Raw genomic sequence first — 15516 nt, 5'->3', positions numbered from 1 at the left:
ACGATTTTAGAGCAGCCATGAAGCACAGCTTACCTGGATTAGGCTGTGCTCTTTTATCTTGCAATCCGACTTTTATTGATATGCAAATGTGTCCTGAAGGTGCCCAGAGGGGCGTTTTGTTCTTCTTAGAGAGCCCAGTACCGCCCCTCTTACAGTGCCCAGCCCGCCTTCCTTGCACTGTCTAACTGCCCCCAGCCTGCCACAGCCTCTCCTCCCCCTCCCTCACGCCGAACGAACTCTCGCACAGGCGCAGTACCCACTGAGGGCTGCGCCTGTGCGATCAGCAGGAGACTGAGGGCAGGAGCTTCATCCTCGTCACTGAGCATGCTCCTAGCCCAGTGACGTCCGATGCTCGCTCTTCCCTGCTGACTGAGGGCGGTACTGGGCTCTCTAAGAAGAACAAAACGCCCCTCTGGGCACTTTCAGGACACATTTGCATATCAATAAGTCTTTTTTTGCAGTAACTGCTGGACGGATTGCAAGATAAAAGAGCACAGCCTAATCCAGGTAAGCTGTGCTTCATGGCTGCTTTAAAATCGTTTTTTTGGCTTAGGGGAGGTGACAGAATCCCTTTAACTAGTTTAGATGACCTCCTGGATAAGGCGGCTGACAAAAAGAGAAAGTTTCACGGTTTTCAGAGCTCATTCCCCAGTAAAAGCAGATTTAGTCGCCCCTTTCGTCCCTTTAAACGAAACCAGGAACAAGATAGAAAGCCTAGAGAAGACCGGTTTAGGGGTCAAAGAAAGAACAGGAATTTTTTCTTTAGTCAGCCCTCCTCAGATAAAAGGAAGTCAGACCAACAATGACGCCAGCACTCCGGTAGGAGGCAGACTGAAGGATTTCGCATTAGAATGGAGAAAAATTTCATTAAGCCCTTGGGTGCTCGATACCATATCCAGAGGCCTAAATCTGGAATTCCTTCAGTCTCCTCCTGCCAGATTCTTACCCACCGTAGATCCTTGTTCCGTGCAGGGAAGATCCATCATGGAAAAAGAGGTGTTGAAATTAATAGAAAAATCCGTTTTAATCCCGGTATTAGAAGAAGAAAGAGGAAAAGGATTCTATTCACCACTATTTCTTGTCAAAAAAAACTGACGGTTCCTGGAGAACCATCATAAATCTAAAGAAACTAAACCTCTTTCTTCAGCCGAAGAAATTCAAGATGGAAACAATAAAATCAGCTATCAATCTCTTATACCCTCAGTGTTTTATGGTAGTTCTTGACCTAAAAGACGCGTACTACCACATCCCCATTGCTGTGGAACATCAGAAGTTCCTAAGGGTGGCAGTTTTCTTAGACTGTCAACTTCGACATTTTCAATACCAGGCTCTCCCTTTCGGACTTTCCATGGCTCCGAGAGTGTTCACAAAGTTGGCGGCCCACATAAGGGAAAGGGATATTCTTTTTATCCCTTACCTAGACGACTTCTTAATCATAGGTCAGTCAGAAGAGGCTTGCAGTCTAGCAGTTCTAGAGGTCCGTACCATCTTAGGGAAGTTGGGTTGGATGATAAACGAAGAGAAATCAAGATCCCGTCCACTAAAGAAACAGGTGTTCCTGGGCTTGATTTTGGACTCTTCTCTCCAGAGATGTTTTTTGCCTATAGAGAAGGTACAGATCGTCCAAAGCAAGATCACAAGCCTAACCCAAAGACCAGTGACATCTATAAGGAAGGCCATGTCAGTCCTGGGCTCCCTCACGTCCTGTATCCCGGCATTAAGATGGGCACAGTTTCATTCCAGGGCCTTACAGTGGTAGATTCTGGCCAGTTGGGAGAAGAGCAAGTCACTGGACGCCAGTTTGGAAGTCTCATCCCAGACTATCCAGGAATTAGCCTGGTGGCTAGTAAAGGAAAATCTCACACAGGGGCCCCCGTGGAAGATACAGTTTGGTTTGCCTGACTACGGACGCAAGTCCTTGGGGGTGGGGGCCCACATTCAAGGTTCATCCTGTCAGGGCCGTTGGAACTCCCTTCAGAGAAGTCAGTCTTCAAATCTAAAGGGACTGATGGCGGTAGGCCTAGCTATGAGGAATTCACTTTAAAAAATAAAAGGAAGAAATTTAAGAATTCTTTCAGTAAACAGGACTGTAGTATCCTATTTAAACAAACAAGGAGGGACAAGATGCAGAGCCCTTATGGAGGAAGCTTTCTCTATTTTGGAGCTAGCAGAGAAAACATGTACCTCGATTTCAGCTGTTCACATAAGGGGTGTGGAGAACAAACGAGCCGATTTCCTGAGTAGTCATACCTTGTTCAAACAAGAAAGTACCAAAGTTTTTTTTTCTCTAAGTCAGTCGGGATCCACTTGTGGGATGGATGCTCTGTCCCAGGAGTGGATGTGTCGCCTGGCTTACACCTCCCCCCCCTTTTCCCCTGATTCCCCGGGTTTTGTGGAAAATTAGGGAAGAGAAGGCCAGGGCAATACTAATAGCACCCTTTTGGCCGAGGAGGGCCTGGTTCATGGGGCTCAGGACCATGTCGGTCTCCGATCCTTGGGTTCTTCCTTCGGTCCGGGTGCTTCTAAGCCAGGGACCAGTGATACATCCAGCCGTGGAAAACCTACACTTAACGGCCTGGAATTTTAGAGGTGGTTACTAAAAAAAGGAAGGGTTTTCTGATGCCCTAATCTCTACCCTGCTAAAGAGCAAGAAAGAGGTCACTGTAGGAATTTATAGCAGAATCTGGCATAAATTTCTAGACTTCGCCCAGATCCAATTAGGGGACATCCCTGCAGTAGCCCCCTTACATACTATCCTGGAATTTCTCCAGAAGGGGCTAGAGCTAGGCCTAGCAGTCAGCACTCTAAAAGTTCAGGTCTCAGCTCTATCAGCCTTGTTTAACCAGAACTTAGCTGGGAATCCGTGGGTATCCAGATTTTTTTAGGGCTGTAGATAGAACCTCCCTCGTTTCAGTTCCTAGGCCTCCTCCCTGGAGTTTAGAGGTGGTGCTAAAAGCCTTATCGGATTCTCCCTTTGAGCCTATTGATTCCTCCATAATTAAACACCTGACCTTTAAACTGGCCTTATTAACAGCCTTGACCTCCGCCCGCAGGATTAGCGAGATTCAGGCCATCTCCATAAACCCTCCGTACACCTTAAAGGGACACTGACAGGCCCAAAAAGCATATTTAGGGGTATATATGACAGTATAGGTCTTATAAAGGGTATTAGAATCATCTAAGTATTCCCCCTGTCCGCCTCATAAATACAGTAAAAAGAAGTTTTATAACCTGCTTTCCTGGCGTTCAATCTGCCCAAGGGGCGGTGCTTCATATCAACTTGCGCCCAGCCAGCCTCGTCACAACTGCCGTTTGAAGCGCCGCCCAGCTCATCAATATTCACTGAGCTGGGCGGCTACTCTGAAGCGCTGTACTAGTGTCCCCGGCCCAGTTGTGGCGAGGCTGGCTGGGCGCAAGTTGATATGAAGCACCGCCCCTTGGGCAGATTGAACACCAGGAAAGCAGGTTATAAAACTTCTTTTTACTGTATTTATGAGGCGGACAGGGGGGATACTTAGATGATTCTAATACCCTTTATAAGACATATACTGTCATATATACCCCTAAATATGCTTTTTGGGCCTGTCAGTGTCCCTTTAATATTAGAGGACAATGTCATCATTCGCCCTGACTCGGCTTTCCTCCCAAAAGTCATCACCAAATTTCACCCTTCTCAGAAGATTATTCTTCCTACCCTTTTCCAGAATCCTTCCACTGAGGAGGAAAAGTCTCTACATTGTAAAATAAAATTACCGGTAAGTAATACCATTTTTCTGCACTAACTGAGACATAGATAAAAGTAGGAATAGGCTAGTTAGGTTCAGCTGACATAAGCACATCGCTAATGTCAGCTAGTTTAATAGGGTTAATTCTGGTGACAGAAACCCTTTCACTTATCTGTTTCTATTGTTTGTTGTAACTAGTTATAAGTCCCTTGATCCTTTTGTCTTTTCAGATGTTACATTTATGCACAGTAATTTTTCCCTTGCTTGACACCTTGCACAATCCATTCCTTTTTTTTTTTTATCGGTCTATTGCTTCCTTAAATCGGATTCCTGCCGGGTTTGGGCAACACCTTGATATATGCTGTATTGGTGAGGGAGGGCATCTGAGAACCTTGCAAGTAACCAGTGTACAACTGGGACAGTAAGGGGGCCACTTCATCTACCAGGATACGGTAAAATTCCCCACTAAACCCATCAGGACCCGGAGCCTTGTCCACTGACCGTGCCTTGATGGTAGTTGGGATTTCCCCAGCTGTAATGGGAGCATTTAAAATAGCCCTCTCCTCCTCGGTCAATATTGGAAGGGGCACCGACTGTAACCATTCCTGCTTCTCTGAATTGGGCAGGGGAGTGGAGCTATATAACTTACTATAGTAGCCTCTCAGTATGTCATTTATTTCTCCTGGGTGGGTTTTCAGTTCACCTTTATCATTTTTCAGGGCTAGAATATTAGTCAATGGTCTACGTCCCCTGGCCAGTCTGGCCAGTAACTTTCCTGCTTTATTTCCATGTTTTATATAGCTGCGACTCCCATTTTGATAGGGCTAGGTTTTCCCATTTTTGTACCCATACTTCATAGTCCCGTTTGGCCTGCATCCAATATTTGCACGTTGAGTTGTCAGGTTTATTTTTAAATGTCGTATAAGCTGTCCTCAAACTATTACTTAGGGTCTCGATTTTCTGTTTAATGGCTTTCTTCTTACTGAACATGTACGCCATTATTCTCCCTCTCAAAACTGTTTTGCCCAAAGTATCTGGGGGTCTACCGTTCCTTCATTGTCCTGTTTATATTCTAACCACCATCCCCTTAACATATCTCTGAACTCCTCATCTTGAATGAGGGTGGAAGGGAATCTCCATATAAAGTCTTTCCCTCTGGGGATATGGTTCCTGAATAGTACTGAGATCGGTGCATGATCTGAAATGATCATATCTTCGATCTTAGGCTCCGCAAGCCTTCCCCCTCCCTCCTTGTTAGAGAGAATGTAGTCTATACGTGACCAAGTTTGATGGGCATGAGAAAAAAAAAGTTAAGTCCCTACCTTCCGGGTGGAAAGCTTGCCAGATATCTATGAGGCCAGATTCACTCACAAATTGTGTGAAGCGAGCATTCTGTGGCGTTTTTAGTTTGTTTCGACCCTCCCCTGCTTCTGTCCTCTTCCTAATCCCTCACTGCATTCATATCTCCCATTACTAGTTTGATCCCTGTGTCATCCCTAGAGATACTATCCTGTAATTTCTGAAAAAATTCCCCATTAGTCTCATTAGGACCATATACAGGTCCTTCTCAAAAAATTTGCATATTGTGATAAAGTTCATTATTTTCTGTAATGTACTGATAAACATTAGGCTTTCATATATTTTAGATTCATTACACACCAACTAAAGTAGTTCAAGCCTTTTATTGTTTTAATATTGATGATTTTGGCATACAGCTCATGAAAACCCAAAATTCCTATCTAAAAAAATTAGCATATCATGAAAACGTTCTCTAAACGAGCTTTTAACCTAATCATCTGAATCAACTAATTAACTCTAAACACCTGCAAAAGATTCCTGAGGCTTTTAAAAACTCCCAGCCTGGTTCATTACTCAAAACCGCAATCATGGGTAAGACTGCCGATCTGACTGCTGTCCAGAAGGCCATCATTGACACCCTCAAGCAAGAGGGTAAGACACAGAAAGAAATTTCTGAACGAATAGGCTGTTCCCAGAGTGCTGTATCAAGGCACCTCAGTGGGAAGTCTGTGGGAAGGAAAAAGTGTGCAGAAAACGCTGCACAACGAGAAGAGGTGACCGGACCCTGAGGAAGATTGTGGAGAAGGACCGATTCCAGACCTTGGGGGACCTGCAGAAGCAGTGGACTGAGTCTGGAGTAGAAACATCCAGAGCCACCGTGTACAGGCGTGTGCAGGAAATGGGCTACAGGTGCCGCATTCCCCAGGTCAAGCCACTTTTGAACCAGAAACAGCGGCAGAAGCGCCTGACCTGGGCTACAGAGAAGCAGCACTGGACTGTTGCATGTCATTCGGAAATCAAGGTGCCAGAGTCTGGAGGAAGACTGGGGAGAGGGAAATGCCAAAATGCCTGAAGTCCAGTGTCAAGTACCCACAGTCAGTGATGGTCTGGGGTGCCATGTCAGCTGCTGGTGTTGGTCCACTGTGTTTTATCAAGGGCAGGGTTAATGCAGCTAACTATCAGGAGATTTTGGAACACTTCATGCTTCCATCTGCTGAAAAGCTTTATGGAGATGAAGATTTCATTTTTCAGCACGACCTGGCACCTGCTCACAGTGCCAAAACCACTGGTAAATGGTTTACTGACCATGGTATTACTGTGCTCAATTGGCCTGCCAACTCTCCTGACCTGAACCCCATAGAGAATCTGTGGGATATTGGGAAGAGAAAGTTGAGAGACGCAAGACCCAACACTCTGGATGAGCTTAAGGCCGCTATAGCATTCTGGGCCTCCATAACACCTCAGTAGTGCCACAAGCTGATTGCCTCCATGCCACGCCGCATTGAAGCAGTCATTTCTGCAAAAGGATTCCCGACCAAGTATTGAGTGCATAACTGAACATAATTATTTGAAGGTTGACTTTTTTTGTATTAAAAACACTTTTCTTTTATTGGTCGGATGAAATATGCTAATTTTTTGAGATAGGAAATTTGGGTTTTCATGAGCTGTATGCCAAAATCAATATTAAAACAATAAAAGGCTTGAACTACTTCAGTTGGTGTGTAATGAATCTAACATATATGAAAGTCTAATGTTTATCAGTACATTACAGAAAATAATGAACTTTATGAACTTTATCACAATATGCTAATTTTTTTAAAAGGACCTGTATGTTGTAAATATTTACTTCCCCTCTCATTGAGGACAATCGCACCAGGGATAGTCTACCTTCATCGTCGTGAACGTGCTCAATCACCTTATAGCGTAATCCCCTCTTAATCAGAGTTAATACACCTGCTTTCCTGCCAACCGCTTCCGAGCCATAAATGTCTCCCACCCAATCTTTTTTCATCCTAAAAAAATCTGTTTGTTGTAGATGAGTCTCTTGTAGAAGGGCTATATCTGCCTTGAGTCTTTTCAGGTGTCTTAAGATCAACCTGCGTTTGAGGGGACCGCAGGCCTTTCACATTCCAAGAGATAACTTTAATGGAACTATCCATACTGTAGTATTCTAATAGATTTACTAATATCCCCCTTTTTGCACAAAGTGTACCTGTCCCTTATCCTACCCCCAACTAACCACTGAAGCAAATCAGTGAGATGTTAGATGCATCCCCTGATTTTTAGCAGTGTCCTAACTCCCTCAGAACAAAAGCTTTGAACTTCACTTTTTTCCAGCAGAGAGAAGCACATAAATTTGCCGACCTTACTACCACTCCTACCGCAGTTTCCCTCAAGCACTTTTGTGTATTAATAGTAAGCAAAACTTAACTTGTGGCGCAATAATGGTGGAAAGGCTCCACCAAGAGATACTTCCACATGGCATTGACCCCAATCTCTCTTCCTCAATATAAGTAGACAGTAACAAAACGCCACTATACCTTATATCTTACTCTTGCAATACATCGAGAACATGATGAGGCCCTATGTAGGACCAAATGACTGCCCCCTTTTTTTTTTTGGGGGGGGGGGGCCTTTGTATCTTATCCCCTCCCTCAGTTCCTAAATTAACGTCTCTTATTTTATGTCCATAAGAGAAAATAACAGGAATAAATGCTATAGCATAACAAGGTACTCAACTTCCTCTCGTCTGGAACAACATCTCTTCATCCGGCATCTTGCGGAGTTGGCGATGTCCGATCACGATCTTGGGCTGGAGCCGACCTCATGGAACGGGTTTCTCTCTGGTCTCGTCGCGATGTATCCTGGCATTCCGAATAGGTGAGGGCGGGCAAGTTCTTAGAACGGTAAGATGGTTCCAGTAGCATCCATGCCGCTTCATCTGGGTCCACATAGGACGCAGTGTTCCCATTAGGGTAGAAGACCCTTAAGATAGCTGGGTAAAGCAGCGCAAATCGGCGTTGTTGTTTGAAGAGTTGGGAACATATGGGCGCAAAAGCTCTCCTTCTGCGTGTTACCTCTGCCGAGAAATCTCCGAACAGTAGGATCGAATGTCCCCTCAATCTCAGTGCCGCTCCTCCTTTCTTGTACGCTCTCAGGATTGCCATTTTGTCAGAATAATCAAGGTATTTCACTATGACTTGCCGTGGCCTATTGTTTCTGCTTGGTGCCTCTGGGTTCAGTACCCGCCTCGTGGCGTTAAACGATCCTTGCGAAGGACCAACTCTGTGTGCTCTTTCCGCCTTGCAGCGTGAGTTTAACCCAAGAGCCCTTGGAATTTCGTGCTCGCATATGTCCATCAGCTCACCAGGTAGGACACTTTCTGGCAGGCCTACTATCCGTAGGTTACTGCAGCGCGATCTATTCTCCAGATCGTCGATTTTTTTCCCACAATCTGGTGTTCTCTTCCAGCGCTTCTTTAAGTCGTATATGCACTGCTTCCTGGTCTGATTCAACCGCCACCAACCTTTGTTCAAGATCATTCAGTCGCGTCCCATGTTGCACCAATTCAGCTTGCATAGTTGCGAATGACTGTGTGATCGTGGAAGACATAGCCTCCTGAAGGTCTGGGAGAATGCGGGTGGCTACCTCCGAAGCTAGGTGCTTGTAATCCATTTCCATCCTCCCAGCTTCTGTAGCTTCGTTGCGGTCCTCTAATTATACCAGCGGCGCCGCTTGTCACTTCTTCCAGCTCTTGGCTGTCCTCCATGTCTTTCAGCGCTGGCGTCTTTCCCGCCTTCATCGGAATTTCTTTTGTTTTTTTCCCCATCTGTATAAGGTAACGGTCCATAGACCGGGCCGGTTACCTGTAGGTAGCTAACTGTACCGAAATCAGTGTAGTTTCAGTCCGGTTGTCTGGGGATTAGCCGATTTTTGTGCTGTGGGGTACGGAGCCTCTAACTCATGCTCCTCATCATGCTGGCGCCGGAACCGCAAGTCAAAATTTTAAACCTTTTAACGTCCAGAAAAAAAAAGATACCAAAATTATGCTAACATAGAGTAAGCATCTCATAAATTAGTTACTAATCTGTAGTAAAAGCAGAGAGAAAAATTTTGAAAAAAGTAAACTTTTCAAAATTCTCGGTAAATTGGGTATTTTTCTAAAAATAAGGTTATAACAAATTGACACAAATTTCCCTGTAACATGAAGTATAAGGTGTCACGAGAAGGCAATCTCATAAAGTGACATTTGTCATATTTGCAAAATTAGGCTTGGTCCAGAAGGGGGGTTAATGGCCTGGTCTGAAAGTGGTTAATGTAAAAATCTTGTCTTTCTTTACAGAGGCTGTGGGCCAGATAAAGACCATGTCTATTTACAGCTTCACCATCTTCCCCCTCAGCAATTGGCTTCCCGTCTGCCAGGCATTTCAGAGACTGCAATGATCTTTGCAGGGGTTGATGTCACAAAGGAGCCTATACCTGTCCTGCCCACAGTCCATTATAACATGGGAGGCATTCCAACAAACTACAAAGGTCAAGTAAGTGTACTAAATATGAGATGCAGTTTGTGTAAGAGATTACATTGTAGTGGGGCACAGTAACGCTCTTTTATGTTCTGTAATAAAGGCTAAAGTTTATCTTAAGAATAAAAAAATTAAAGTGCACATAATGTGGACTATTTAAGTATGTTGTACTTGGCCTCCCATATTCACTGTACATGTTGCTCATAGGTTGTCCACTTAAAAATTGCGGAAGCATCATATATGGATGGCGCATTTTATATTCTAATTAGAAATGAGCGAAAAGATTCTACAGTATCGATTTGTCCAATCAGCAGGGCTTCTTAATTTGCACAAATCGATTCAAACAGTCCTGCTGATTGGACAAATTGATTCACTAGAATCTTTTCGCTTATCTGTAATTTTAATGCCACTCTCACTTTGCCATTTTGTAATAACTTCTAGTTAAAGGCTATGTACACCTTTTGGCAGCAAATTTTATGATTGCATTTTACTCATTTTAGGCCAAAAAACATTACTTCAATTGGTCTTAATAAAAAATATTGAGCCATTCTGTCACAAAGAATTAATGGTTTGTCTAGCTGTGTGAATTGTACTTTCACTTTGTGCCAGTCCTCTAATAAACCTTATCTCTAAATAACTGAAAGGTATTAAACACTTATTTAACCCTTTCTACCCTACTCTGGAGGCTTTTTCATTTTTGCATTTTCATTTTGTGCTCTCTGCCTTCACAGAGCTATACTTTTTTGTTTAAATAGCCATATGAAGACTTGTTTTTTTATGGCGCTCACTATGTGTTAAAACTGACTTGTACGCTTCATTCTCCAGGTCAGTACGAATAAGGCGATACCACATATGTTTAGTTTCTCTAGAGTTTTGATACTGCAGAAAGACAAAAAATATATATTTTTTTTTAAAGTTTTTTTGTCATTTTCTATAACTTTTTTTTTGTAGTTTTGTGTTCGGAGCTGTATGAGGGCTCAATTTTGCTCTGCAATCTGTTCTTTTCATTAAAACCATTTTGGGGTGTGTACGACTTTTAGTGGGAGGAGAACTGACCAAAAAATAGTGAATCGATGATTTTGACACTTGCAGTTTTTCATATGGGATGAATACATTTATATTTTGAAAGAGTGGGTGTTTGTGCACACAGCGATACCCATGATGTTTAATTTTTTTTTTTCTTTTTTTTTTTACTTTTTTATTCTCATTTTTGCCAACAGGGGGTGATTTTAAATTTTTATATTTAATCTTTTTTTTTGCAATTTATAGTTCCCATAGGGAACTGTAACAAGCAATCATTAGATAGCTTTTCTTATAGACTTCAATGCTATTGTGCTAGTTTCCTATGGAGCCCTGGTACAGACAAGGATTCCATAGGAAACACTATGCTGCAGCCTTCTGTCATTCTCTGACAGGGGCTACTGCATACAAACTCAGACTACGGATGCTCCTATTGAAACACTGGGGAGTTTAAATGTCCATGATCGATATTACCGCCGGTCGCGGACATTAGCGGCAAGTGTGGTTGCTATGCGCCATCTTTAAAGACCTGATTCAGAGCATGCTGCTAGAGAATCTCAAAGCTGCACAGAGAAAGGGGCTCAACATTTTTAATAAAGATTAATTGAAAAAAAAATGTTGAACTCAAAATGAGTACAAGGCAATAATAAAAGAATGCCCCCAAAGGTGTACATGGCCTTTTAAAGGGAACCTGTCACCTGGATTTTGTGTATAGCGCTGAGGACATGGGTTCCTAGATGTCCGCTAGCACATCCGCAATACCCAGTCCCCATAGCTCTGTGTGCTTTTATTGTGTAAAAAAAACCTGATTTGATACATATCCTAATTAACCTGAGATGAGTCCTGTCCCTGAATCCTCTCACGTACAGGACTCATCTCAGGTTAATTTGCATATGTAACAAATCGTTTTTTTTAGACAATAAAAGCACACCGAGCTATGGGGACTGAGTATTGCGGATGTGCTAGCGGACATTTAGCAACCCATGTCCTCAGCTCTATACACGAAATCCCAGTGACAGGTTCCCTTTAAGTAAAAACTTTGGTTTGGAAAATTTATTTTTGGTCTTTTGCAGGTGATTATTCATGAAAATGGACAAGACCAAGTGGTTTCTGGTCTATATGCATGTGGTGAGGCCGCTTCAGCCTCTGTACATGGTGCCAACCGACTTGGTGCAAACTCCCTCCTAGATTTGGTCGTGTTTGGCCGTGCCTGTGCTATTAGCATAGCAGAGACCTCCAGGCCAGGTATGCCTTTTATACAAATGATCTGTGTTTCTTTACTGATGGTACTTTACAAATTATGTGTATCAGTGTTACTTACCCTTAGAGGACCCTGCTATTTTCCTTTTGTGAGTTTTTAACTCCTCTGGGGTGGATTTTATGGCATTTCCTATGATTACAAAGATACCACACTTGTTAAGTGTTTCTTATGTTTTAATGCTAAAGGAAAAAAAAGAAAAAAGTTTTTATTGCCATATTCTAACCCCTACTGTTTTATATTTATGTCTATTGAGCTGTGTGAGCGCTCATCTGTACTTTTCAGTGACACCATCTTGAAGTGTGTCATTTTATTTATTTTTTTAAATCAAATTTTTTGGTGGAGGTGAAGTGACAAAAAATGACAAATTGGTATTTTTTCCATTATGCCATTTGCAGTATGGGATAAATATTTTTAACCTCTTCAGGACACATAACGTACCAGTACGGCATGTTGTCCTGGTACTTAAGGACACATGACGTACAGGTGCGTCATGTATATTTCCGATCACCGCCACCCGTGACCCCACCAAACCTGCGGTTTGCTGCTTTTACTTGCGGTTTGCCGCGGCGGGTCCCCATGCGGCTTAGGGGGACCCGATGGCATGGAAGGGAGAGCGATGCCTAAGGAAGGCATTGCGCTGCCTTCCGGTGACAAGCCTGTGAGATCCAGCCCTGTAGATCTCAGGCCGGAAGCTGTATGAGTAATACTCACTGTATTACTCATACAGCCAATGCATTCCAATACAGAAGTATTGGAATGCATTATAAAGGGATTACACCCCCAAAAGCTCAAGTCCCAAAGTGAGACAAAAAATTAAGTGAAAAAATAAAGTTTTCCCCCCAAAAATAAAAAGTTTCAAGTAAAACTAAAAAAAACATAATTTTGCCCAAATAAAGTAAAAAAAAAAAAAATTTGGGTGGGGAAAAAAAGTATACATATTAGGTATCGCCGTGTCCATATCGACCGGCTCTATAAACATATCACATGACCTAAGCCCTCAGATGAACACTGTAAAAAATAAAAACTGTGCTAAATAAACAATTTTTTGTCACCTTACATCACAAAAAGTACAATAGCAAGCGATCAAAAAGGCGTTTGCCCACCAAAATAGTACCAATCTAACAGTCACCTCATCCCGCAAAAAATGAGCCCCTACCTGAGACAATCGCCTAAAATATAAAAAAAAATCGCTCAAAATATGGACACTAAAACATCATTTTTTTTTTTGTTTTAAAAAAGCTGGTATTGTGTAAAACGTACATTTAAAAAAAAAGTATACATATTAGGTATCGACCGGCCTATAAAAACCACATGACCTAACCCCTCAGATGAACACCGTAAAAAAAATTAAATTAAAACTGTGCTAAATAAACATTTTTTTTGTCACCCTACATCACAAAAAGTGTAATAGCAAGCAATCAAAAATCATACCCTACCCAAGGTAATCGCCCAAAAACTGAAAAAAAATATGGCTCTCAGACTATGGAAACACTAAAACTTCAAAAATGAAATCATTGTGTAAAACTTACATAAATAAAAAGTATACATATTAGGTATCGCCGCATCCGGGACAACCTGGTCTGTAAAAATACCACATGATCTAACCTGTCAGATGAATGTTGTAAATAACAAAAAATAAAAACTGTGCCAAAACAGCTATTTCTTGTTACCTTGCCTCACAAAAAGTGTAATATAGAGCAACCAAAAATCATATGTACCCTAAACTAGTACCAGCAAAACTTCCACCCTATCCTGTAGTTTCTAAAATGGGGTCACTTATATGGAGTTTCTACTGTAGGGATGTATCAGGGGGGCTTCAAATGGGACATGGTGTCAACAAAACCAGTCCAGCAAAATCTGCCTTTCAAAAACCGTATGGCATTCCTTTCCTTCTGCGCCCTGCTGTGTGCCCGTACAGCGGTTTATGACCACATGTGGGGTGTTTTGCGTCTACAATAGCCAGCAGTTCTTGACGTCTGCATTACCCCCTTCCTCAGGCGGAGTTTTTGCACCACTGCTGCATACAATACTTACCTTAGGCATTATAGGTGTACTAACTGCTAGAGCGTTGTTTTCAGTGACGCCAGTGGGCGTCTCCCCTTCCTTAGGTTGCGGAATTGCATTTCCACTGGGTATAGTACGTACCGTATGTACTAGCCTCTTAAATAGGTGGCGTTATGGCATTATCACCGGTTACAGTGTTTACCGCAGGCATTACCCCTTCCTTAGGTGAAGATACGGCACTTTCACAGGGTACTGGATTCGCGCCATATGCATTACCCCCTTCCATAAATGGCGTAATCCCTCTACCGTTGAATTATGTTCCTGCTGTAAGCATGACCACTTCCGGTAGCAGCACTCATAAGCATTACCCCTTCCATGGCGGAGTAATTACACTTCTACAGATAAAGTACTTGCCTTATATTTTGCCCCTGCGGTAGGTGGACCAAGTACAGTTACACTGGTTTTAGTGCCGAACGTATGCATCCCCCTTTCGGTAGGTGGTGGCATTGCATCTCCACTGTGTTCTGTACCTGCCGTATGCATTCGGCTTCTCCATCACTGTGCTTCCTGTTGCATTTCCCCTTCCGGAAGTGACCACTTACAGGGGAATACCTAAGCATCTTGGATTGCTGCAGTTCAACTACGTCACGGCTCTAGATGCCTTAGCTTCTTCAGTGGGGCGTGGCAACAGTCGATACCCACGGATGCCAGTGCTCTGCATCTGTGGTGTATGGGTGCCGCCAGTGGATATGGTCGCTGTTTCCACATGGTATCCTTATCTTTGGTGCTGGTTTGGAGCAAGGTTGGTGACATCCTCTGCCTTCTCAGAGGGGTTGCCTAGCAACCCTTATGTGTCCTAGGGACCACCCATCTCCATGATCCTTCTCTGTTCCGGTCGTCAGGACATGGTCCTCATCAATACGTAGTGCGTATGCCATTGTACAGAATATGGGGAGTACGTTTTAGCAAGTCGAGTTTTCACTGACTCTATCATCAGCTGGGGGTTCTACCCTGACGCTAGCTTGATGTTTCTCCTGTTTAGAGCCCTTCCAGGTAAAGCGTTAAGGCTAGCTCTTCTTAACTGGGGCCATGGCTTCTACGGGATAGCCCCCCCCCCCCCCTTAGTTTTGCGCCGACGGGGCAGGTGCTGGCTACTTCTGGGAGAGTGGTATTTGCATTACCACTACATACTATGGTTCTTACTGAACAGCTCCTTCGTCAGGTGGTGGATTCTTTTAGCTCTGAATTGGTGGCCTCTACGGTATGGCCCCTCCTCCGCTGGGGTATGGGCTAGAGATACGGTTGTGGCTCCCCTTACTTGGCTTCCTCCTCAGGCGTAATTTTGGCACAGCCACTAAATCCCTGGCTACATCTGCATTTGCATGGGGTATATATATATATATTTTAACTCGTATTATTGGAGTATAATGGTGCAAATAGTAAAGTACATGACATAAGTCACATGGCAATAAAATCTAAGAAGTACAAAGGAACAAAAAATAAATAAAATACACGATACATGGTGGTGTTTCCCTGTGCACAGCAGGGTTTCTGACATTTATAAGACATTCTCCGAACATCAGTGATCGCAGCATCTCAGGGGACAAGCCCCAAGCATATATGGGTTTAATAATAGAGCCCTTGTTCAAAGACATGTGTAGAGCATCAATAATTAGGTAATGTG

At 43.2% G+C, this 15516-nt stretch overlaps 1 protein-coding gene across 1 annotated transcript in view; it reads left to right on the top strand.

The window, feature by feature from the left end:
* The window catches only part of SDHA (succinate dehydrogenase complex flavoprotein subunit A), a 373951-nt gene that overhangs the window by 173024 nt on the left and 185411 nt on the right, over positions 1–15516 (top strand). Inside the window, exons 9-10 of the mRNA XM_044293667.1 lie at positions 9367–9562; positions 11641–11812. Of these exons, the coding sequence (XP_044149602.1) occupies positions 9367–9562; positions 11641–11812 (368 nt within the window). The remainder of the gene's footprint in view (positions 1–9366; positions 9563–11640; positions 11813–15516) is intronic.

This window comes from Bufo gargarizans, chromosome 5 (genome assembly GCF_014858855.1).
Source record: "Bufo gargarizans isolate SCDJY-AF-19 chromosome 5, ASM1485885v1, whole genome shotgun sequence".
NCBI classification, from domain to species: Eukaryota; Metazoa; Chordata; class Amphibia; order Anura; family Bufonidae; genus Bufo; species Bufo gargarizans.
The sequence above is the reverse complement of the archived record's forward strand: the minus strand, read 5'-3'. Positions and strand labels throughout refer to the sequence as shown.